Genomic DNA, 24,778 nt, shown 5'->3' with positions numbered 1-24,778 from the left:
GTCCATTTTGTATGGACAAATAAAAAAAATTGTATGGACTAATGACCACGCGGGGGGGGGGGGGGTTTGGGTTGGCTGAAAAGTCCCAAAAAAAATGACCACGTGGTTTATGGACAGCCCCTAAGAGAATTTGTTATAGAGATGCGCGAAGATTGAAACCAAAGGTTCCAATTGAACCGTCAAACGCGGTCCCAATCGAGCAAATTCAAGGAATAGAACAACATGGGAAACAAAGCGCAACATGGAAAGCACATGAAAGTGTATAAGTGCAAAGCATGACGTCACTTATTTGCTTGACATCTTATGGAGAGATCAGACTAATACTCACGCGAAAATATACTTTTGTGTACCTTGGGCTGAAAGTCTCTTAAATAAAGACAAATCAATCAATTTTGTGTACCGCAAAAATTGATTGTTGTTGGAATTGATGTAAATAAACATAACCAAAATCCTCTTCGCGCTTCTCTATAACAAATTCTCTGAATTCACTGAGCTACTCTTTCCGTGCATCACAAATACATTCAAAAACATCTGCCACTACGCGAAATCCACGTGCTTTTGTTTTGGGCGGGAACATATTTTCTTTTGTTTTGCCTTGCGAGTGTCACTGCGGCGGTAAGCCTTGCGGGCGTACGATCGCCGCCGAACTCTAATAAACGATAAGCGCGACAACGCCACACGATGAAAAATCTCGCTTTTTGTATTCAGTTCAGGGCGGTGGTGACCAATCGCGCGAGTTTCTTAAGGTTAACGAAGAACCGCTTCACCGCTGCGTCTTCCAGTGAGTACCTACCTACAAAGAAAGTTTGCTATAAAGCGAATTTAATGTTATTGTTGTTTTTTAACAGCATCAATAGATGCCGTAGTCGTTTGTTTGGTAAATGGTAATGTGATGAATATGGTTGTATGGGACTTTTATTGGTCGTGTGACCCTACTGAAAAACTGAAGCCTTTCACTGGTATGTAGCACTTTTTATCGTGACCACCCCTGACGGAGCCCATTGCTCCTCCGCTGTTGCAGCAACGTCGAATTCAATTGCGCTCGACTCGGTCGTCTCGTCTTGCTACATCTCTATCTCGCCGCGAGCACGGATGATTTATAAATAAAATTATCGCATTCTCGGAGCGAGCGGCACTCGAGTTATTTACGATCAATTTTCGGGTGAATTCATGCAGCGTTAATTATCGGTCGAGTGCGTTCGTTTCGGTTCTTATCTCCTAGCAGCGATGGGAAATAGCACAAATCTCTTTAATGGTTGCTGATGGTCCGCCATCAGGCTCAAGGCGGAAAACACCCCAATCAGCAGCAGCAGCAGCTAGCAGCCAGTTGCATGTTGTTTCAAATGATGAAGCATCATTATCCCATCGCATCGTAAGCGGCGAGAGGCCGCTTTTGAAAGAAATTTGAAACCCACTTACTCATCCTACCGTTGAAAATCGGATGCCCTTGGCTGTTGGAGATTTGGGCAGGTAGCCGAGTTTAGGTTTTAACGAAAAACATTTGGTGTGTATCTTGTTTCTGAGATGTCGCTTATTTTAGGAAAACTATTTCTTACTGTCCCAATTTTTCAGCACAACGGAGGATTCTTCCAATTTATCATCTTTTTCAATGCGCCAACCATGACCCAATTCAGACAGATACGGTCAAATTCCCGTTTCACTTCTACAAGCTGGTCGCGCTGCTGTCAGTCAATGCCATTCTTGGGTTCATCAACTCAATATCAATTGAATTCTGCTCATTCGTTCATCAAGCAAAATTTGTCGGCTCCAAAGCAAAGCCCCACTATTTCGTCCATTCAGACCCACATAAAGATATCAAAACAATTTCTCGTGTCGCGCATTTCACCACAAAAGCATCCATTCGAACGTACAGAAGGACAATGTGAGGGGGTGGGGTTTGGTCACGGCATGTGCGGGTTTCCTTTGTAACAAAACCTCAACCACCCCGCCTCGTAATGCGAAAGGAAACGTTTTGTGTTCTCCAATTGAAAAGAACTGCGAGAACTGGAAACGGCTATCAATTATCATTAATTTACAATACACAATAACGACTACGATGACGACGACCGGTCTTTCAGGCAGGCAGGCGCTGGAGGAACAATTCGAAGAAAACGGCTTCTTTCTTTATGCGAGCACGAAATGAATGGAAATGCCTCTTTCTTTTCCGGGAGGCGAAAATTGATCGTCATGTGCCAACAGCAGCACCAACAAATGAAAAGATTTTGTTAGATTGGCAAAAGAGTAAGGTAAAAGTGATTATTCAATTCTTTTAATGTCTTAAGATCAAACTATCTATCTATCTACACTGCTATCTATAGAACTATTAACATTTCCAATGACAAATTCGTCGCATAATTCCCGCACAGGTATATTTTAATTCAGGATTTCAGGATTACTTCTAAATTTATCTCGTGTGTTTTTTTTTTCCAGAAATTCCTTCAGTGATTGCTTTGACGAATTCTCCAAGGATTATTTCAGGAATTCCTCTAAGTATTCCGTCAGAAATTTAGTCATGGAGTCTTTCAGGAATTTCCCTAAGTTTTTTTTAGAAACTTTTCCAAGAATTCTTTACAATAGCTCCTCCAAAAATGCCCTCAGGAATGTGCTCGTGGATTGTTTAAACATTTCTAAGTTTCCTGTTCGAAGATTCGGCAATCCAGTTTTCCATCAGAAACTCTTCCAAGGATTCTTTCAAGAGTAGGGGGAGGGGGGTGCTTAGGACTGTTAAAGGTTTCCTAAGAACTTTCTTGATCATAAGTTATCGAATCTACATGCATAACTTGGGAGCTGTCCATATATTACGTAAGGGATTTTATACGATGTTTTGACATCCATACCCCCCCCCCTCCCCCCCCCCTTGTAAGATTTTTTGTATGAGAACCAAATTTTTTTGTATGGCACGTAAGATTTCTCAGCAGATAAGCAGGCACGTAAGATTGTGGCAGATCAAACTGTAAGTAATAATTTAATGTTTTGTCAATAATCGTACAGCTTGGTATTACTTATTTAAAATGAGTACACTTACAATTTTAGTTTGTTTTCCTTCCTCTACTGGTTTCCTTTCACCTTTTACCAACGCAATCACAAATTTTGTCCTCAATTAATTCTGTTTTGGACCACTGTGCAGAAAGTCTAGTCCTCGTCGTGCGTATTCGATATCTGTTGTCAATCTTATATTTACTTCAAATTCATTTGTTTCTTTAAATTAATTTACCTGGTTTATCAGTCTGTTGTCCAACCTGTCTTGTCCCGTCGGGCCTCAACCAATCAACCACTCCAATCTATTCAATCTTCGCAGCTTGGAAAATACTACGGATTATATTTCAACTGCACACTTCGAAAAAATCTTGTAATTTTGTGTCATATAAGTCCGACATATAAAAGCAACACATTTGACGTAAAATTGTGTGCGATCTTATTTTTACTTGAAACGGATAATGTTTGATTCGTGTAATTTTACCGCAACAGCTCAGCGCGTCGGCTGCTTGTATACATACATGATTGAGAACTGTGATATTTATAGCACCGAATATTGAAAAAAAAAAACGTAAGAAGTTCCATTCGGGAATCGAACTTCGATCCTCAGAGTGTCAGTTTTCGATCTTGCTCTCTCGGCTGACTCATCACGCTGAAGAGAAGGCAGTTGAAGATGTACAACTTCTACCATAAACTAACTTGCCAGTTCGGCCGTCGCGTCGTCACTGCTGCGTGTATGTATGCACTGAACTGAGACAGCCGTCATCGCAGCCAAGCACACAAAGCCGCCTTTTGATTGACTGTGCGTGGCTGTTTTCGTTTATCACTGCATCAGCTGATGGCAACGGATTGTCATTTCCAAGTTTCTGGCTCACTCCGGGGTTAAATTTATGAGAGGTTTTTGCTGTTTCACCTTCGTAATAAACAAATTTCCAATGCAGTCTGCAGTCTTCATCTGATTTTGTAAGGTGCTGTTTGACAGTTCAACATCAGTAAACATTATGTTTCTGTAACATATCGCGTAAATTTACAGCATAGAGAACTAAATTATCAGTTCTGTGATTTACAATTATGGCTGGAAGAACTCAAACAATATCAACTTAATACGTACGTCATAAAAAGTGTAAAAATGTGGCACATTTATGTTTATGTCAAAGCTTTTTCTGGCAGTTCGATCAATTGTGTCACTATTAAAATTGAGATTTTTTTAGTGTGTACAAGAACTGTATAATACAGATAAACCCGTGTATATCCCTGCATGTAACACACCTCAGACCCTCAGCAACCCCTGAAAACACCTATGTAACGCCTGAGTGACATCTCTGAAACTCGCCAAAAAATCGAATACCAAAAATCTCAAATACCTCCGAAATCCCCCCAAAACCTCCTCGGAAACCATGTAATGCACCTGAGTTCCTTCGAAACCCACGAAAAAGCCTACATAACACCAGTTAGGTAAAAATTCTATTTGGGCATTCCCGTCTCATCACCTAAATGGAGGTTTGGGTGTACTTAGCTCTAGAGTGGCTCCAACATGTAAGAGTGTGCGAAGAAGAAGATAGGACAGGTAGATTTTGCATTAGAAGTGCAGATTTTTCCCTAGCAGATCCACCTGGAATTCGAGTAGGACACTAGTAGGCAAAACCACCCTGACCATCACCTAGCTACCTCAAAAAAGAGCTTTAAAAACCCACCATCAGATGTTTTGAAGCATATCATTCAGGCTGCCATAGGGAGGGCAATTCGCAAAAACCCTGAATGAAAGGGCAATGGCCTATGACTCGGGTCAAAACCCCTAATGACAATTTGCAAAAACTAACTCACGCACTTGCGTGGAGATAACTGAAGAAGTTAGTTCGGGAATCCAAAGTTGTGACAAAGGTCAACTGTAATCGATCTCTGTCACAACTGAAGTGTTTTAAAAGAAGAGTGAAGAGTGGAAAAAGTGGTACAAGAGTGGACGGACAACAGAAACCACCAGAATCAGCCCTACGTTGTCCTGGTGCCCTATTCCAGAAGAATTCCTGCGTCCTTGTTGTTCGAAGACCGATACGCTAATATCGGTAGCCTGGGACACGAAAAAAGGTCCCAGGAAGCTGCAGTGAGAACCCCTCCAAGAGCCATCGAGGATGAATGAAGTGGCCAGACGTGACCGAAGCCGTGACGAACGAGAGGAGGACATCGACGACTATTACCAGGCCGTGAGTAACACGAAGTCGTGTAGTTGGTGTGGAGCAGAAAGGCCCCAAAGAGGAAAAAAAAGTCTGATTAGTGAGTAAGAAAGTGAAGGATATGGACTATGGAGAAGCCAAGGTGTGAAAAAAGAGAGTTGTAAAATGCAGTACTTGTGGTTTTGCTGGGTCTAGTGTGAAAATTTTCCTGTCCCGCGATAGATTAACGGTGAGCGTGCCGAACCCGTGCCGCTCTCGATTGACTGACCCGATACTTACAAACATATGCCGGCCCCTGTTGAAAATTCGAATCTTCCTAATACGGATGCTTAGATAGGGCTGCTCGTGGACCTCAATGGTCCCCGTCGCAATTTGGGAGACTCGCCGGTCTGCTTCGACACACCGCACATCAGTTACCTTAATGTTGGTAAACACCTCGTGCGTCGTCTGAGTCAATAGTTACCCTTCAGAGCAGCCATCACAGCCGCAGTACAGTCATTCCATTAGCTTTTCGGAAATTCGTTTCAAAACAATACTTACAGGGTTCGGAGGCCCTAGGACCACCGACCGTTGGGCAGCAATAGTGCATCACGATCGGTGATTCATCTGGGCCGGTCCCAGCTGGTTCGGTTGTGGGTTGACGGATAGCGAGTGCGCAGATCTTCGTTCCTTCAGCAAAGTTGACTCGCTCGCGAGTCCACGTGATGTGCGGTTGGAAGTCAAAGAGGTAGTCGGGTGACCACCACTTCCAGAATCTCTGGAGGAGTTCTTGGTTCTCATGGTAGCGATCAAGTCGAGTTCGGTGTCGGTTTCAGGGAAGCAAATAAGTGGACGGTGAACGAGGAAGCGGCCTGGTGTTAACACCTTCAAGGCGTTCGGATCAGTCAAGAGCGGCGTCAAAGGGCAGGCTTTGACGCGGGGAAGCAAAATTGCTAATTCGTCCCGAGGGAGGACAGTTCTCGGAGGTTCGACGGAAATGCTTTTTAAAAGATTTCACCACTACATGCTGAAATTCAGGTGGCTTGGCAAAGTTAAGTTGAAGGTGATGCCGGTCTAATCAGCGTTTTGTAGATAGTTAACTTCGTCGTACGGCGAACTTTATTCGATCGTAGAGTTCTACGGAGTCCAAAGTAAGCCCGATTTCCTGCCACAATGCGCCTTTGAATTTCTCTGCGAATTTCTCTGCTGGTGTCGTTGTCGGCGGTCACCAGTGCCAAGTACACGAACTCTTCAACCGCCTAGATTTCATCACCGTCGATATAAATTCGGGGTGGCGTGCGCGGAGATTCCTCCCTGGAGCCCTTTGCCATCACGTACTTTGTCTTCGACACATTATTGACTAATCCAATTCGCCTGGCTTCACTCTTTAGTCGGATGTACGTTTCCGCCATCGTCTTAAATTTACGAGCTATAATATCAATATCATCAGCGAAACCAAGCAGCTGAACGGACTTCCTGAAAATCGTCCCACTTGTGTTTATCCCCGCTCTCCTTATTACACCCTCTAAAGCAATGTTGAACAGCAAACACAAAAGACCATCACCTTGCCGTAACCCTCTGCGAGATTCGAAGGGACTCGAGAGTGTCCCTGATACTCGAACTACGCACATCACTCGATCCATCGTCTCCTTGATCAATCGTATAAGTTTATCCGGGAATCCGTATTCGTGCATAATCTGCCATAGCTGTTCTCGATCGATTGTATCATACGCCGATTTGAAATCGATGAACAAGTGATGTGTGGGCACGTTGTATTCGCAGCATTTCTGCAACACCTGGCGGATGGCGAACATCTGGTCCGTTGTAGCGTTCACTCATAAATCCAGCCTGATATTGCTCCACGAACTCTCTTGCAATCGATGATAGACGGCGGCATAAAATTTGAGAGAGTATCTTCAGTAGGCAGCGCTCAGTAGTGTGATCGCGCGATAGTTCCCGCAATCCAACTTGTCGCCCTTTTTGTAGATGGGACACACGATACCTTCCATCCATTCTTCCGGTAATACTTCCTCCTACCAAATCTTGGTAATGACCCAGTGTAGTGCTCCCACCAGTGCTTCTCCACCGTATTTTAGAAGCACGCTTGGTAGTTGATCTGCTCCAGCGGCTTTGTTGTTTTTCAACCGGCCAACCTCCTCCTCAATCTCTTGAAGGTCAGGGGCCGGAAGTCTTTCGTCCTGTGCACATACTCCTAGATCTGTTACCACGCCACCTTCGGTACTTGCAACGTCGCCATTGAGGTGCTCATCGTAATGCTGCCGCAACCTCTCGACCACCTCACGCTCGCTCGTGAGAATATTCCCGTGATTATCTCAGCACATGTCGGCTTGTGACACAAAGCCTCTGTGCGAGCGGTTCAGCTTCTCGTAGAACTTTCGTGTGTCCTTAGCGCGGTACAGCTCTTCCATCGCTTTGCGATCTCGTTCTTCCTGCTGGCGCTTCTTCATCCGAAAGACTGAGTTCTGCCTGTTCCGCGCCTGTTTGTAACGTGCCTCATTCGCTCTCGTACCGTGTTGCAGCATTCTCGCCCATGCTGCATTCTCCTCGTTTTTTCAACTGTTCACATTCGCCGTCGTCCCAGTCGTTTCTGTGATTCGGAGTCGCAAAGCAAAGGTCCCAGTGAGGAAGTGACATCATGCAGAAAAAGAAGAAGCATATCTTACACGAAAACGTTAATGACTTGATTTATTTTCATAGTTTGTAGATGTTCATACTTTACACTTTCGAATGTAACTCAGTTGTCAGTCTTCTCTTATTCCAACTGTTCGAATCCTGTAAGCAGAACATCCTCTTCGAATGAGTGTACTATACACGTACATATGCAGTTGGCATTCTTCTCTTGTTGATTTTTCGGTGCTTATTTTCTGGCGGATGGCTCGCAGGGCCTTACTAACCCACTTACCCTTGAAACTGGGGTTACCTTCCTGGAAGCAACGGGTTCTGCAATGGCATTTCCTCCAACTACAGTGCTGAACAGCTAGGCACAACTGCCATTCTCCGCCGGGGGTGGTGCCACACATGCAAAATAATCATTGACAGAGGGAGCTCTATTATTATTGTCTTTATTAATGAGGTTTTCAACCCTTGATTGGTTCGCCTCAAAGAGGGAGCTCTAGTTAATAACTGTGATAGTACTCATAGAACACTAAGCTGAACAGAAGGTTTGGTCCCGGTGAGGAAGTTACATCATGCAGAAAAAGCAGAAGCATATCTTACACGAAAACGATAATGACTTGATTCATTTTCATAATTTGTAGATGTTCGTACTTTACACTTCAAAATGTAACTCAGTTGTCAGTCTTCTCTTGTTCCAACTGTTCAAACCCTGTAAGCAGAACATCCTCTTCGAATGAGTGTACTATACACGTATTTCGACTACCTCCTTGTATTGTAATCTTCTTGTTAAAGTGGTAGGCGAATCAGGCGTATCAGTTGAAGGATAAGATTTAGAGTGCGTAATTAAAACGTACAAAACTGATTACACTCATTAAAAAATGTCAGTCTTTTGTTTAGTAAAAAAAATCCATCTTAACACGGCGCAGCCCCTTTTGAAATCAAATGCCGGAAAGATGATTGTTCGGAGCTGGTTCTCCGGACTTGTGGGGACACTCGCGACGAAGTAGTGGTCTTCGGATGTGGTTCTGCCACTCGAATAATAACGCGACGAGGTTAGGGTACAAACACGTGATACGCGAGAATGGAACACGTTGCTTTATTGCAGCTAAAGCGAAAACGATACGTACAGCGCGAGGATCGATTATGTTCTAATTACAATGGTATTATCTGCTATGGCAATAGGTGGAGAGAGTGTGGTTATTCTCTGCTTCTCTGCTTTGGGTAGTGAGAAAGAGAGACCTATTCGTGTAGGGTAAATATAATAAATATAGACGGTTCCTAACATTCCGCCCACCATTGAATATACATTTCAATACTAACTCCTATCCTGACTGAGCTTAATGAACTACTAACACTATGTATTACAAATTCAACAGATATTTTCGTTGGTTGTTGTTCGACGGGTTGAGGCTCGGTGAACTCCGGTCGGTCAATGAATTTCGATGCACCAGGTCTAGTCCTCTCCGTCGTTACGATGGCCATAGTCCAGGGTGCCTGCCAATACGATTGGTTTTAGGTCGGAGAAAACAAGGTTCAAGAAATGAAAACTAGATACTTAACTTGGGAGGAGACCATAGGGCCTCCTCCAATCCGACAACGCTTGTGTTGCTGGGACCGCGAATTACTGGAACGACGCTGCTTCCGGGTCCTCGGGTAGGTTGTCGGGAATCGGTAGAACGCACACGCGTGTGATGGCTCTCTTGAAGATGCCGTCCTTGGTTCGGATGTTGACGACCCGGATTAGTCCGTCGTTTCCAGGGAACGTTTCAATTACGCGGCCGAAATGCCACTTCTGCGGCGGTAGATTATCGTCGCGAACTAGAACCATAGTTCCTACGCGAATGTTGTTTCGTTCGTGTGTCCATCGGGTTCGCTGTTGCAGCCCCGATAGGTATTCGGTAGACCATCGCTTCCACAAGCGGCGGACAAACTCCTGTGTCATCTGCCACTGAGAAAGCCGGTTGCAAGGAACTTCTTCGTATGAGGGCTCCGGGATTGCAGTCAGCGGTCGGTGTACCAGAAAGTGACCTGGCGTGAGGACGTCCAAGTCTTCTGGGGAATTGCTGAGCTGCGTTAGCGGTCGAGAGTTGAGCAGTGCCTCGGTCTGCGTAAGCACTGTGTGGAACTGCTCGGGTGTTACCATTGCGTTTGCAAGAGTGCGACGGAGATGGGTCTTAAGGGATTTAACCGCTGCTTCCCAGATTCCCCCGAAGTGCGGCGATCTCGGAGGAATAAACGAGAACTGAATGCCCTCAGCGGAGCATTGTCGTTCGATATCCAGGCGATTCTGCTGGGTCCGAAACAGATTCAGGAACTCGTTCAGTATTCGGCGAGCGCCGACAAAGTTTGTCGCATTGTCGCAGTAAATGGTCTGCGGAACTCCTCGGCGAACAGCAAACCTCTTCAGGGAAGCGATAAACGAGTCGGTTGACAAATTGCCTACCAACTCTAGGTGTACTGCCTTGGTTGATAGACAAACGAAGACAGCTACAAAAGATTTCACCGGCGCAGCTTTCCTTGTCGGAGGTCGGAGATAGAAAGGTCCGCAGAAATCCACCCCAGCGTTCAGGAACGGCAACGCTGGCGATACCCGAACTTGTGGCAAGTCTGCCATTATTTGTTCTGCGAAGCTTGGCCGATTTCGAAAACAGGTAACGCACTCGTGCGTAACCTTTCTCACGATATCACGTAACCGGAGAGGCCAGAACTTCGCACGAACGCTTGCTATCAGGAGAGTCGGTCCAGCATGTAGTTGACGAAGGTGGTAGTGACGAACGACTAACAGCGTGAACGGATGCTTGTTGTCCAAGATTATAGGTTGCTTCTGAGCGTACGGGACAGCTGCATTGTTGAGACGTCCTCTAGTGCGAAGAATACCATTGACGAGAACTGGAGACAAAGTTTTCAGCTTCGACGTTGACTTCACTTGACCAGTGGTGCGGATAGAGTGCAGGTCTTCCGGAAACGATTCCTGTTGAGCAAGTTTTGCCAAACTACACAACGCTTCGTCCAACTCTGCTGTGGTTAAGGCTCCGGATCTGCGGCTAGACACATTATGTATCTTCGAATTGTAGCAGAATCTCTGTATGTAGGCTACCAATCTGACGAGACTGGAGAGAGACGATTTCAGGGTGAATATAGTACTTTGAACGACTGTAGGCAACGAAACCGTGGGTTTATCTTGGAGTTGCTCTGAACTGAAGTGATCGTCGGAGGTTTTGACTAAAGCGGGCCAGAACCAGTTGGGTTGCTGTAACCATTGTGGTCCCTGCCACCACAGCATATGGTCTACAAGCTCCGTTGCAGACATTCCCCGGGATATGACATCTGCTGGGTTATCGATGCCTGGAACGTGTCTCCAGCTTCCAGCAGCGGTGATTTGCTGAATTTCAGCCACTCGGTTGCTGACAAATGTTTTCCAACGAGACGGTGAAGCGGACAACCAGTGGACGACAATAGTTGAATCCGTCCAGAAGAAAGGACGGGCTTGGATACGAAGACTGGTTTCCACTTTTTCGAACAAATGGCTGAGTAAGAGAGCACCACAGAGTTCTAAACGCGGTAAGCGAATAGTAGAACCAAATTTCTCGGTTCCCGTCGGAGCCACTTTTGACTTAGCTGTAAGCAGATGAACCGAGACGATTCCGCTAGACGAAACTGTGCGGAGGTAGATGCACGCGCCGTATGCGCGTTCGGAGGCGTCACTGAACCCATGCAGCTCTACGTAGACTGTATCGTTACAGGATGCCGCCCAACGTGGAACGGTAAACTCGTCGAGAATATCGAGATCATTCCGGAAGGATTTCCAGAATTGCTGTTGACGATCGTTGAGTGGATTGTCCCAGGAAACCTTCGCTTTCCATAACTCCTGCATGAAAAGTTTCGAGCGTAGTACCACTAGCCCCAACAGACCGAGAGGGTCGAATAAGCGTGCTGCCTCAGAAAGCACCAATCGTTTGGTTATAGCAGCGTCCTGGGTCCAAGTGGGTATTTTGAAGCGGAAGACGTCTTTGTCTGGCTGCCAGAGCAGCCCCAAGGTTTTCACAGGCGAGGATGACGAATCGAGCTCCACCAGACTTCGATCTTCTCGAAACTCCGCTGGAATATGCTGTAGAATTGCCGAACTGTTGGATGCCCATTTGTGCAACTTAAATCCAGCCGACTGCAAGAGATCAATCAGCTCTCGGCAAAGTTCAACACCTTCTTCTTCCGATGCTACTCCCGTAAGCAGATCGTCAATGTAGAAGTCTTTTGACACCACCTCTGCGGCCTTTGGGTGAGTCGATTCGCCGTCAGAGGCGAGTTGCTGGAGACAACGTGTCGCCAGGTACGGAGCTGCCGCCGTACCATAAGTAACCGTCAGCAATTCGAAGGTTTGAAGAGGTTCCGATGGTGACGATCGAAACAGAATACGTTGCAAGGGCCGATCAGACGGAGATACCAACACTTGCCGGTACATTTTCTGCAAATCGGCGACGATGACGAAGCGAGGAAGTCTGAATCGTAGGATGATGCTGTACAGGTCGTCCTGGACAACTGGACCCACCATCAGTGCGTCGTTCAACGAGACACCAGTATCAGTGGGGCACGACGCATCAAAGACGACGCGGAGTTTCGTCGTGACACTCTCCGGTCGAACGATGCAATGGTGAGGCATATAATAGGACTTCTGCCCCGGAATCACAATTTCTGCGCTAGTATCGATCGGTGCCATGTGTCCTAGATGAACATACTCCTGTATGAAATCGGTGTACGCCTCCAACAGTGAAGGATTCGCCTGAAGCCGCCGTTCCAGGGACAAAAAGCGCCGAGTTGCGATGGAACGAGAATCTCCCAACCTGTCCAGAACATCTGGTTTCTTCGGCAATGACACCACAAATCTTCCAGTGGAGTTTCGAATTGTGGTAGCGGCAAAATGGGTTTCGCATTTCCGTTCTTCCGTGGAGAAGGTCTCGTTGGTATTGCACGACTCAACTTCCCAGAAGCGAGCAAGCTGATTTTTCAACTCAGCGTTGCTGCAGACTAGCGTGGTGGCAGACAGGCTCGAGTCCACCGTATTCACCTTTCCGGAAACTATCCACCCAAAAACCGTTTCCTTCAACTGGGGTAGTTCCGGTCCGAGGTCGACGAAACCTTCTAGCAGTAGACGATAGTACACTTCGGCTCCGATGATAGCATCGATGCGATTCGGCTCAAAGAAGCGAGGATCAGCAAGTTGTACGGATGGATGAATCTTCCAGGAGGCTACCGACAACCGGTTCGACGGTAATATCGGCTTGAACTCCGACAAAATGTGGAACTTGAGGTCAACAGCAAAATCTGTACAACGCGATCGTACGATTGCTGTCGTCGATTGCCTCGACACAGCAGCACTGGGACCCACACCTTGGAGAGAAAGCGGGTCGTTCTGCCGACGTAGATCCAATTTCTGCGCCAAATGTTCACTCATCAGATTTCGTTCGGAGCAGCAATCAAGGAGGGCGCGAGCGAACTGGACATTCCCGTTGTAGTCAGCTATCTTGACGACAGCAGTCGAGAGAAGAATCACGCTACTATCGGCAGTAGCAGTGGCAGGAAGAGCGACTGGACGAGAGGTGGATGGGCCAGCGGAGGGTGCGGTGGTAACTGTTTGCGATTGCGAAGCGGAGGAATTGTTCAAAGGTGCGATTGCGGGCTGACTTTGTGGAATAGCGGGTTTCGTGGGTTGCGATTGCGAGTGATCTTGTCCGTTGCTTGCTGGGCGCAAATGCAGCATCGTATGGTGCTTTTGACCGCAGGCACGACAAGCTGAGCTAGGACAAGCCCTGACCAAGTGGGAAGAGGAAAGACAATTTAGGCACAAACCAGCTTTCCTGACTGATTCTAGCCGTTGGGAAGGATTCATACTGATAAAGGATTCGCATTTGAAAGGAGAGTGAGAGGATTTTTGACAGTGTGGACAAACTTTTTTCGGAGTCGTGGTAGTTGTGAGAGTCGAACCGACCTTGGACTTGGCCGTCGATTTCCCATGATCTTGATGAGAGTCCGAACCCCGGGATTTCATGGATGCCAGGGGTTGTAGGGTTGCGAGGTGATCCCGCAGAAACTGCAACAAGTCCTCGTACTTTGGTGCTTCACGAGAGTTGTGAGCACGCTCCCAATGCCGTTGCGTGTCAACATCGAGACGTGTATACAGAATAGGCGCGAGCAAATGAGTCCACCCGTCTGTCTTCAGTCCAATTTTACGCAGCTGTAGAAGATTCCGCTCGTACGAGTCGATGAGGCCAACTAGAGCGTCGTACGATTCCCGCTTGATGGGTTCGGCATTCAGGAAACTGTCCATCAGTGCTCGAGCGATGATCTTTTTGTTCTCGAACCGTTGTTCGAGCATCTGCCACGCGACATCGAAGTTGGCCGCCGTCACTTCAATGGATTCCACCAACGTCCGGGCTTCTTTGGTGAGCACGGAGAGAAGATAGTGAAACTTATCGACCGGCGAAAGCGAAGCATCTTTACCGATCATGCTCTGGAAAGCGTCACGAAAACTCAACCAATCTTTCACACAACCGTCAAAGGAAGGAATTTTAAATACAGGGAGATGAATTCGGGAGTTAGGAATTTGGCCGGGCGGAGCGGAAGAAGCTACAGCTGTCGGATTGCCTCGGTGCGACGTTAGGAAATCCTTCGCATCGAAGTACCTGTCCTCAAAATCCAGGCGAGTTTTTCTGTTGCCAGCTTCAACGTCCTTCTTCAGCTCCTCCCCCTCCTTGTCTTCCCCAGCGGACAATTTCAAATCTTGCTCCTGCCGCGTTTCAATTTTAGCACGATTATTCCGAAACTCCTTGAAAAGCGTTTCCAAATGCTCCAAGCGTGAAGCAATCCTGACCGTGTCACGTGGTGCATTGAAATTCGCAACAAATGCCTCCACGTTGGCCATGGAGTCCATGTACCCCCGCTCGATCTTGCACAATTCGCGCAAAGATGCCATTTTCAGATCAATTCCAGATATTTTTCCAAATCGCAAACCCAATCAAATTCCAAAAGACGTAGCGTGGTCAATTGCCCAAAAAAATCAATCAAATCGCGAACAAATTCCTTATGTACTATAATGAAACTCGCATGCAAGTTTATTTGTATTAAAGAATAGCCGTACCTTGATGCGTGTGTGTACTCACGCTAACCTCTTTTGTTCGCTGACCCAAGCCACGCTGGATTCGCCAGGTTCTGGAGGAAGGTGTCGAAATGCGCCTCGAAATGCTCCGTCTCCGTGGTATCCGCGCTTCGGGGACAGGCCGTAGTAGAAATTCCGGTTGCTCTACCGGATCCGCAATCGTCGAATCGGAATTCGACGCCAAAATTGCCGCTCGCAATGCAGCACACTAGAGGCAGCGACTGTGACACTATCACCACACACAATCTATCACTTTCTTCGCCAGTTTTTGGCCACTAAAACGCACAAATCCGGCTCCTCGAAGGACCAATAATGTTCGGAGCTGGTTCTCCGGACTTGTGGGGACACTCGCGACGAAGTAGTGGTCTTCGGATGTGGTTCTGCCACTCGAATAATAACGCGACGAGGTTAGGGTACAAACACGTGATACGCGAGAATGGAACACGTTGCTTTATTGCAGCTAAAGCGAAAACGATACGTACAGCGCGAGGATCGATTATGTTCTAATTACAATGGTATTATCTGCTATGGCAATAGGTGGAGAGAGTGTGGTTATTCTCTGCTTCTCTGCTTTGGGTAGTGAGAAAGAGAGACCTATTCGTGTAGGGTAAATATAATAAATATAGACGGTTCCTAACAATGATCATACCTGAAAGTGCTTCAACTAAAACAAGCCAGCCGTATCCAACATCATCACGCTCAACTGCGCTGTAGGCCGTCGTCGTATCCTATTCTCTTCCATCGAGGAGCAACTACTACTTAGGTATCAAATGTGAACTTTGTAAACAATTCCCTAGAAAACACGTCCCATAACTTTAGCTTAACCCTTTCGGGACGGATGGGTCATATTAGCCCACCTTATATGATGAGCTGTATAAAATCAAGGACAATAGATAGCTATATGGTTTCTTTGGCAAAGTTGCGCCACCAGATGATAACAATTTGGAAAAAATATTATGAATCATATTCAGTTACACCTAAACATCCCAGGGATCCAGAACATTTGGTGATTTTTAGTTCTAAGAGAATGCTCTCGAATCTAATGAATACCGAATATTTCAACCATTGTTTACACCTACATATATCCAACCATGTTCTATAAGCCTGCGTTCATCATGAATATTGTAGTCACGTAGATATGTAATGTTCTAAGCTCTCCAAATCATCCGAAACTTCAGCCAAAATGGTCTATCATATCTACCAAGGTATGGGTAGTATCTTTGGAAATTTTATTTATCAAGTTAGGTTCTGCGAGGCTATACGCGGTACAACCAATTGAATTTCCAACAAATTAAATATTTTAAGTTCTCCAAATCATCCTGGAGATCAGGTCACATGATCTACCACAACAACCAGAACATTGTTTATGTCTCCGGCTAACGAGACATACCCAATCAGGTTCTACAAATCCAGATGGAACATTCATGATTAATGTTGATGAGTGTAAGACAAACTAGCATCATTTATAGCATCCGAAACTTCAGGTCAAGTGATCTATAAGATCAACACAAGCATTCACATTTGCTTCACCAGTACTACGTATCAATTTATGCTCAATGAGCCCATGCGCAGCATTACAGGTATTTTTTTTGTAATCTAGATATCCTAGGTTTTCCTAATCATCTTGGAGATAGGGCCATATGATCTACCACAACAACCAGAGCTCTGTGCGTGACTCTGGCTAACGAAATATACCTATACACTATTCAGGTTCTGCAGAGCAAGATGAATGATGTATGATTAATTTCGATGTGTAAAAGATATTGACCTTACTATTATCCGGAACTTCCGGTCAATGATTATTTAGTTTAGTGATTCTATACACAGTACCGTCAAATGGGGTAACTTGCAACACTTTTCGACTTTGAAGCAATATCAATGAAAATCTAAACATTTGAAACATCCTGTGAAGCATCGTGTACGCTAATTACCCCGAGTAGAATACTATGCAGCACTTGGTTTACCAAAATACGTTGCCACCTAATCAGGAGGTGCGAAATACATGCTTGTTGCAAGTTTGCCCATCTGTGGGGTAACTTGCAACACAGGACATGAAGCTAAGTTAGCTATCATTAAACAGCACTAACATTCTAGTATTTAGTTGTATTGTAAATTTTTGATGTTATGCATGAAACATACCATGAAAAGATGTACACTAACCAATTGATGTATAATTTTTCATGAAAGGATTGATAGTTATTGCAAGCGAGAGTATATCTTTTAGCAACAGGTCTCACGTCCCTCAAACATAAAATATATATGATTCTCGTGACTTAGCACTCATTACAAAATGTCAACAATGAATATTGTCATTTCTTGAAAAAGTAGAGTCAGTAGTAGTAGTAGTCATCTTCAAGTAGCCTTCAGTTTGAAGTGGTGTTTGGCAATTTCAGCTAAATTAATATGATTGAAACACACCTATTCTACTTTGTAAATGCCAAACTCGCTAATTTAGGTATTAAACTGAAATAATTTACTCCATCTAGGTTCAGAATTGATGTTGATTATTGCTTTACAGTTCATAAACAAAAAATGAACTTTTAACATGATGAATCATGAATGAACTTCAAAATGTGGTATTTCCTCACAATGTTTGAAGGTCACGTGCAAAAAAAAATGTAAAAAATGAATTGTCATTTGGAAATGAACGCGTTACGTAATCAATAAATGATCCATTTCTGTTATTTCTGTCAAATATATCGTGAAATGAAGATAAATAATAGAAGGTTTCGTCAAATTCAACTGTTGCAAGTTACCCCATAGTGGTTGTCGAATATAATAATGATTTGTTGATTTACTTAGTCGATAAGTTTCTCAAACTTTTATCGTTTAGATAAGCTTACTATTAGGTACCCTAACTGCAAGCAAGGTCATCAGATTTATCGCACTTACCATAAGCGAGAGGTCAAGCACGATTTTCATACTTGTTTTTATGGCATAAAATGAGCCATCCGTTTTAACAGTGTAGCTAAACCATAAACAAAGAAACAAAGCCAATTTTTATACTAAATCGATCTTTGATACACATAATCACTATAACCGAAATAGTAGGGCATCCTAATTTTCATTATTATTAGAAAATGCTTCACATTTAGTGTATGGCATCGTGTTGCAAGTTACACCGCTGTTGCAAGTAACCCCGTTTGACGGTACTACAGCTTGTTTTGTATGTTATAGGTTTTCCAATTTATCCTATAAATCTGGTCATGCAAGCTTTCCTACGTTAACAAGACATGTCCAAACTTGTTCTACAAAGCAAGATGGATCATTCCTTGGATCATTCTTGAGTAATGTTGATGTGTGCAAGACATTCTAGTTGTATTTGTCTTATCCGAAATTTAATTCCATTGATCTTTAAGATCAAAGCGTCAAAGCACTCACATTTCGTTTTACAATACTATTCATCCACTCTTGTTCAGTGAATATATACGCAGGAACTTATGTATTTTTTTTTTGAAATTTAGATGTTCTGAGTTCAAAAAATTATCCTAGAAATCAGGTCATACTATTTATCGCAATAGTTAGTTTATAGTACAAGTTTCATAAATTTTCGCGGCAAGCGAGACATAACCATGCTGGTTCTACAAAGCGAGATCCACCATTCATGATTTTGATTTTGATGTGAGTTAGATATTCCAAGTCATTCATTATCATACAGAACTTCAGGTCAACCAAGTCTGTGATAGTTCCTTTATTTTATATCACAGATATGTGCAACCATTTAGTGAGTTTAACCCTATTTATGCATTAGGTAATGCACATCTCGCTGGCGTAGTATACAGGCAGCGTGAATGACTGGATTAAAATGATCTCAATGCACGACGACTAGGGTTAAACGCAGCACTACATATATATTTATTTATTTTTTCTTACATAGATGTTCAAGATCCAAAAAAATCGTCCGAAAGATCAGGTCATATGATCTATAAGACCAACTTCGGAGATGCTCTTAACAATGATAGATACCCATTAAGCATCTATAAATCAGTGTTAATTATTATCTCGAACGGGACATGACAGCTGGCTGGTACAAGCCCTCCTATTAGTTTCAATAGAGTTCATACGGGTGTTGCTTCAGTGTTGCCAATAATATTCATACGCAAATCCATCGAACTTGTTGGCTATTTTTTTAGCTTCGATGAGTGAATTTATCTACGTCAAGGTCGGAATAAAAACAGCACAGAATATGCTAAATGTTAATGGTTATCAACTTTCAGCAAAACGAGATTTAAAAACCAGTATCTACTAACAACACGGCAAACTTTCTTTATTGTTTTTTTTTCAAGTCGATCTATCAGAAGTGGTCTTTTCTGACAGACAAATGATTTCGTACTTGCACTGATATCAGATAAATGATTTCGTAATTGCACGGATAACTGGGGTCTCCAGTTAGCCTAGTGGATAAGGCTATGGATAGCCAATCCGGAGACGGCGGGTTCAATTCCCGTCCCGGTCGGGAAAATCTTCTCGACTCCCTGAGCATAGTGTATCAATGTGCTTGCCTCACAGTATACTAATTCATGAAATGGCTGGCAAAGAAAGTCCTACAATTAATAACTGTGGAAGTGCTCAGAGAACACTGAGTTGAATAGAGGCAGGCCAAGTTCCAGTGGGAACGTAGAACCATACAGAAGAAGAAGAAGACTGATATCTGGCGGGTCCCGTCCCAGATTATTATCTATTATTTTAAATTTGCGAGGTTTCTACACCCATCAATATGATATCAGCTATTGCTGAAACATTGGTCAAATGATCTATTGGATCAGCTGAGTTCTTTTAACAATACAACTTGCCCTTTCAGATTTTGTGAGTCTGCATATAGTGCTTCCACCATGCTTTCTGATATTTTGAATATTCTTGGTTCTTCAGATCATTCTAGAGTTCAAGAAAAATATTCTACTGGCCAAACAAACACTTTACCAAGGATAGGTAGTTCAATTTATATAACGGGCATCTTGCTTGTACGATATCTTTTTTATTTTTCAATAAAATCATTATCGGTTTTTAGCATAACTTTCAATAACCATTGTACATTGCAGGAAAAATATAACATTATACATAATGTTCTTTATGCAATTCAGTATCGTAATTTCTATTATATATTACTCATTTCGGTATCATAACGGCCTATTTTTCCGCACTGGTTCATTATGCAACTGAAATGAGTTACATATTAAAAAATAGTTGCATGATGTTCATTATGCAACTCATTTGGGTTACATTATGGACATTATGCAACCAAAATGAGTTGTGTAATGATAAAAATCATTGCATAAAATTATGTATGGAACTCGTTGCAAAACTCGATTTTTTCAGCACTCGTCGTATTTATCCAACTCGGCAAGCCTCGTTGGATAAATGAACAACTCGTGCGGAAAAAATCAACTTTTTGCAACTCGTTACATAAATAACCATTATTAGCTAAATGAAGTAGTTATAGTCAAACATCAATGACAACCTATTTCCACATAACTCTACATAAATTCAACATAACTTTCCACATACTTAACACGCACACTTTCATGAATGTTTGAATGTATTGCCAGGCTATGTATCACTATTCTACTGAAGGTAGAGCTCAATTATTAATCAGTAGTAATGCACCAAGCAGCATCCAGCTTGATATAGTGAGTTGACTTGTTTTCATGGACATTGAGAAAATAAATTTATTTGTTTCCAGTGTTGTCGTTGTACTACGGATTCGACTCAAATTTGTCCAGCGTAGAAGTATATTGCTTTCAGAGTGATAAAGAAGAAAAATATACTTTTAATACGAAACTGGATCCATTTCCTCACTTTTTGGTTTTTGATTTTTTGTATTAAATAACGAAGCAATTTTTTCAAAATCGGTTTTCGTACACATGTAGAGTAGGGATCAAGGTATCTCCTGATTTTTTTCCTGATGGAATTTTTTTTTCGTTTTTGCGGAAACTATTTTTGAACAAAACAACACAAAAAATGGTTTCTGCAAAAATGGAAAACATTTTCTACCACTAAAAAATTCAGAAGATACCTTGATCCATACTCTACATGTGCACGAAAACCGATAATGAAAATATTGCTTCGTTTTTTTTTTTTTGAAAAATCAAAAACCAAAAAGATGAAGAAATCCTTCCAGTTTCGCCTTAATTGCTTTTTTCATCAAAAAATCAATCCATAAAGATGATCATAGTAAAAAAAATTGCATACTTTTTGCTCCAGTGATGCAAGTTTTTGACTCTAGAGAATCTTGTTATCAATTTCAAAAAAATTGATCCCATGTTATTGTATACCTTATTTGAAAATGTCTGTAGGAAATTTTTTAATTATGTACCGACATCGTTGATATGTAAAATTTGCAATAGGTTGCATTGTTATTCGGAAGAACTTACAAAGAACGAACTGTTTTGATTCCTTGGCATGTAATGGAGCACAGTAACCAATTCAGTAATGGTATCAAGAAGCGATTTTCTGCATTTAAAACTGAATCGTTTTTACTTTTGACTGGATGCAGAAAAAATGTTTATTCAATATTTTCATGCCTTTTTGCTTTACAATTGAATATTATTCAAAAAATCGAGTCGCACTTGAGACTTTTATATCTAAACAACTTCACTAATACTTCACTCTTGCAATAGAAAAAATAAAAATGAATAACTATTTAAAGAAAAACTAGAAAGATCGAGCAAATTCCTTTTAGTTCTACTACTGTGTTATCTTCGGACAGATAGGCCTATTTCGTCTGTGACTTCTTCAGTGTCAAGTGCTCGATAAATATTTCAGATAAGCTAAGTCCTTCCCATGATCGGATATGTTTATAAATATATATACATATAAAATTTCGTAGGCTTTCATGGAAAGCGTGATTTAATTCGAAATGTATGGTTCATCCGTGTGAAAAAGTTTGCTAATTTATTACTTGCTGGTGAGATTCTGGGGAAAATGTGAATTACACTGAAGTTTTTTTTACGACGGTAATGGTACCGCGTAAAAAACAAAACGCGTAAAAAACGCGTTATTTCAAAAAAAAAAAAAACGTCGGAGAAAAACCGCGTTATTCCAAAAAACGTCGTTAAAAAGTCAAGTCACGTTAGATGTGATCATGACTATTTTGCGCGTGTTTTTGAAAAAACTCGTTTTTTTACGACGGGTTTTGAAATAACGCGGTTTTTACGCGGTACCGCGTATAAAAATCTAGTAAAAAAAACTTCAGTGTATGCGGTTCACTAGGATTTTCGGGAGGACTTCCAAAGGGATAGCAGTTATCAATCCCTTTGGAATCGTAGGATCGAAGCCTGATACGATTGCGGTTCAGTCTACGGTAAGAGGAATTTTGCTGGGATTGGAAGACGCTAAAGGAGTTCATGGTGGGATTCTTATGTGGATTCGGATATGATTTGATGGAATTGGGATTGATTATAGAGGGAAGTTACGTTGAGAATCCGGTTATTATGGTAGGAGGTATTCCGGTGGGGAAAGAATGTACTAGTTATATTTAATAATAATATTGTGAAAGGGATTCTTGGAGTAAACCCTGAAGGATTTTTTCCAAATAATTCCGGAAACCTTATCGAAATCGTTTCGGAAAATGTCACAGAACCTCATAGGAATTCAGACTGTGATTACGGAATAACTCAAGATATTTATGGGTTTTATTCAAAATTATATCAGCAGTTTCCTCTTAGATTCCCTGAAACGGGATTCCTTCAAAGATTCCTCTTGGATTTCTTCACCTACCGGGATTCTTTCAGGGTTCCTCGAATCATCTAGGTAGTCTTTCCGAGATTCCTCCATGAAAGCTTCGCAAGGTTCTTCAAAGAATTCATTTCGAGATTCTTCCAGGAGTTTCTTCTGAGATGTCTTTAGAAGTTCAAGGCAGATTCCTTCAAAAAAAAAATCTAGGATTCCTGGAATGCGTTTCCAGATAGAAATATTGGCACCATTACTTGAGAAAACTCAGAAGAAACTCTTGGAGGAATGCCTTATAAAACAAATGCTGAATTAATAATTCAGGAAGTTTTTAGAGGCATTTTTCAAGAAAGATTGCTGTTTAAGAATTTACTCAAATGTGAGAACTTGATAAAACAAAGAATTATTTTCGGATCATCTGGAGTGACTTCATACAGAGTTCTATAGAAAAACACCTAAAGGAATTCTGTAATAAACACTTGGAGGATTTACATTAGGAACATCTGAGAGAATTCCAGAATCATCTTCCGAAGGAATTTAAGAGGATTCTGCAGAAACTGCAGACGGAGCTCCTGAAGGAATCGAAGAAGGAACTTCTTGAAGAATACCAGGGTTTCTCCAGGGTTTTCTTCTGTAAATCCAATCGCTCCCAGAATTCATGCAAAATTTCTCCCAGAAGTTGCTTCTGGGATTACTCCAAGAATTATTTGTAAGATTCATCATGAAAATCCTTCCTAGATTCCTCTAGGTGTTTCTTCTGTGGTTATTCTAGGAGATGCTTCTGGGATTCCTTCTGGAGATCTTTCTGGGTTTCTGCAGGAGAAACTTCTGAGAAAAACTAGGCATACTTTCTGGAATTCCTCTAGAAGTTTCTTTCTGTAGGACATCGTCATTACTCCGGGAACATCTTCCGGGATGCCTCCAGGACGTCTCAATAGCATTCCTCCAGAAGGGCCTTAATCGGATCTTCTCACAAAACCTTCTGGGGTACCTCGGGGATTTTGTTCTGAGATTATTGTGGAGAGATGAACCAGCCAAGGGCTGAAAGTCTCTAAAATCCAGACAAATCAATCAAATCAATTCTGAGATTACACCAGATGTTCTTTCTGGAATTCCTACAGGAATTTTAACCGGGATTTCTTCTGGAATTAATTAAGAAGGTCTTTCCGATATTCCTTCAAGAATTTATTTCAAGAACTCAACAACATTGATTATATTAGCTCGGCAGTCAGTCAGTCAGTCAGTTTGTATAAGACTACAGTGCAAAAATAATCAATATGCCAAGGAGTTCCAGTTGAAATTTCATCCAATTACTTTCAAGATTCCTTCAGGAACTTCTTCCGGAGTTCCTTCTGGATTCCTCCAAAATCTTTAAGAGATTCCTCCGGGACTGAAATTTCTCTATGAATTCATTCAGCGTTTCATCCGGGTAACCTTTCTGGGATTCAACCAAAAAAATCTTGCGGGATACCTTCAAGAACTTTTTCAACCGTTCCTCCAGGAACTCCTTTCAGGATTCGTACATAAACTCATTTCAGAAATAACTCCTTTTTTCACTTTCTGCAGATTCTTATGGAATTCCTCCAGAAGATTATTTCTCCTAGATGATCTTAATCCTTGTGGGATTTATCACACAATTCAAGAGTTTTTTTATAGAACTACTCAGTAGGAGTTCCTCCAGGGGTTCCTTCTGATGTTCCTACAAATGTCTCGCTAACAGTTAATTGTTACTGGGAATCTCAAATGAAAAAAAATCTGAAAATGTTATAGTTATTATTGTTAGCTTCATTAACGAGGCTTTCAGCCCTGGGCTGGTTCGCCTCGGAATCTGAAAATATTCCAAAAAGAGGAATTATAGAAAAATGTCCAAAGGATTGTATTTAGGAACTTCTCGAGGAATCTCAGAATCAACTCCTGGAGAAATTTCGGAAACAAATCTTTGAAGTTTTTCGGAGCTCCTGGAGGAATCTCGTAGGGAATACCTAAACAAATCCTGAAAAGAATCTCTGAAGCAATCCCGTATGAATGCCTGGAGGAATCACTGAAGAACCGCAAATCAAATTCATCACAAGTATCTTTAATCATTAGCATTGTTAAAACACGCCGGAACCCACAAAAAATCTTGTCCAATATTGATCTGGTTCTTATCAGATTTCTCCCATTTTCATTCATTTTCTATAAGAAACCCTCACCGGAA

General features: G+C 42.5%; 1 protein-coding gene across 1 annotated transcript; it reads right to left on the bottom strand.

Annotated features, from left to right (window-relative positions):
• Positions 1–9,384: 9,384 nt before the first annotated feature.
• LOC134291711 (uncharacterized) lies at positions 9,385–14,730 on the bottom strand. The gene has a single exon (XM_062859830.1). It carries the CDS (start codon positions 14,728–14,730, stop codon positions 9,385–9,387), a length of 5,346 nt encoding a protein of 1,781 aa, XP_062715814.1.
• Between the last annotated feature and the right edge of the window lie 10,048 nt (positions 14,731–24,778).

The sequence above is a fragment of the Aedes albopictus genome, chromosome 1 (assembly GCF_035046485.1).
Source record: "Aedes albopictus strain Foshan chromosome 1, AalbF5, whole genome shotgun sequence".
Taxonomy (NCBI): Eukaryota; Metazoa; Arthropoda; class Insecta; order Diptera; family Culicidae; genus Aedes; species Aedes albopictus.
This window is presented reverse-complemented; position numbering and strand designations above follow the sequence as displayed.

What these genes read in the sequence shown, in the direction of transcription:
- LOC134291711 (XM_062859830.1), bottom strand. Translation starts at nt 14,730, where the DNA reads ATGGCATCTTTGCGCGAATTGTGCAAGATCGAGCGGGGGTACATGGAC.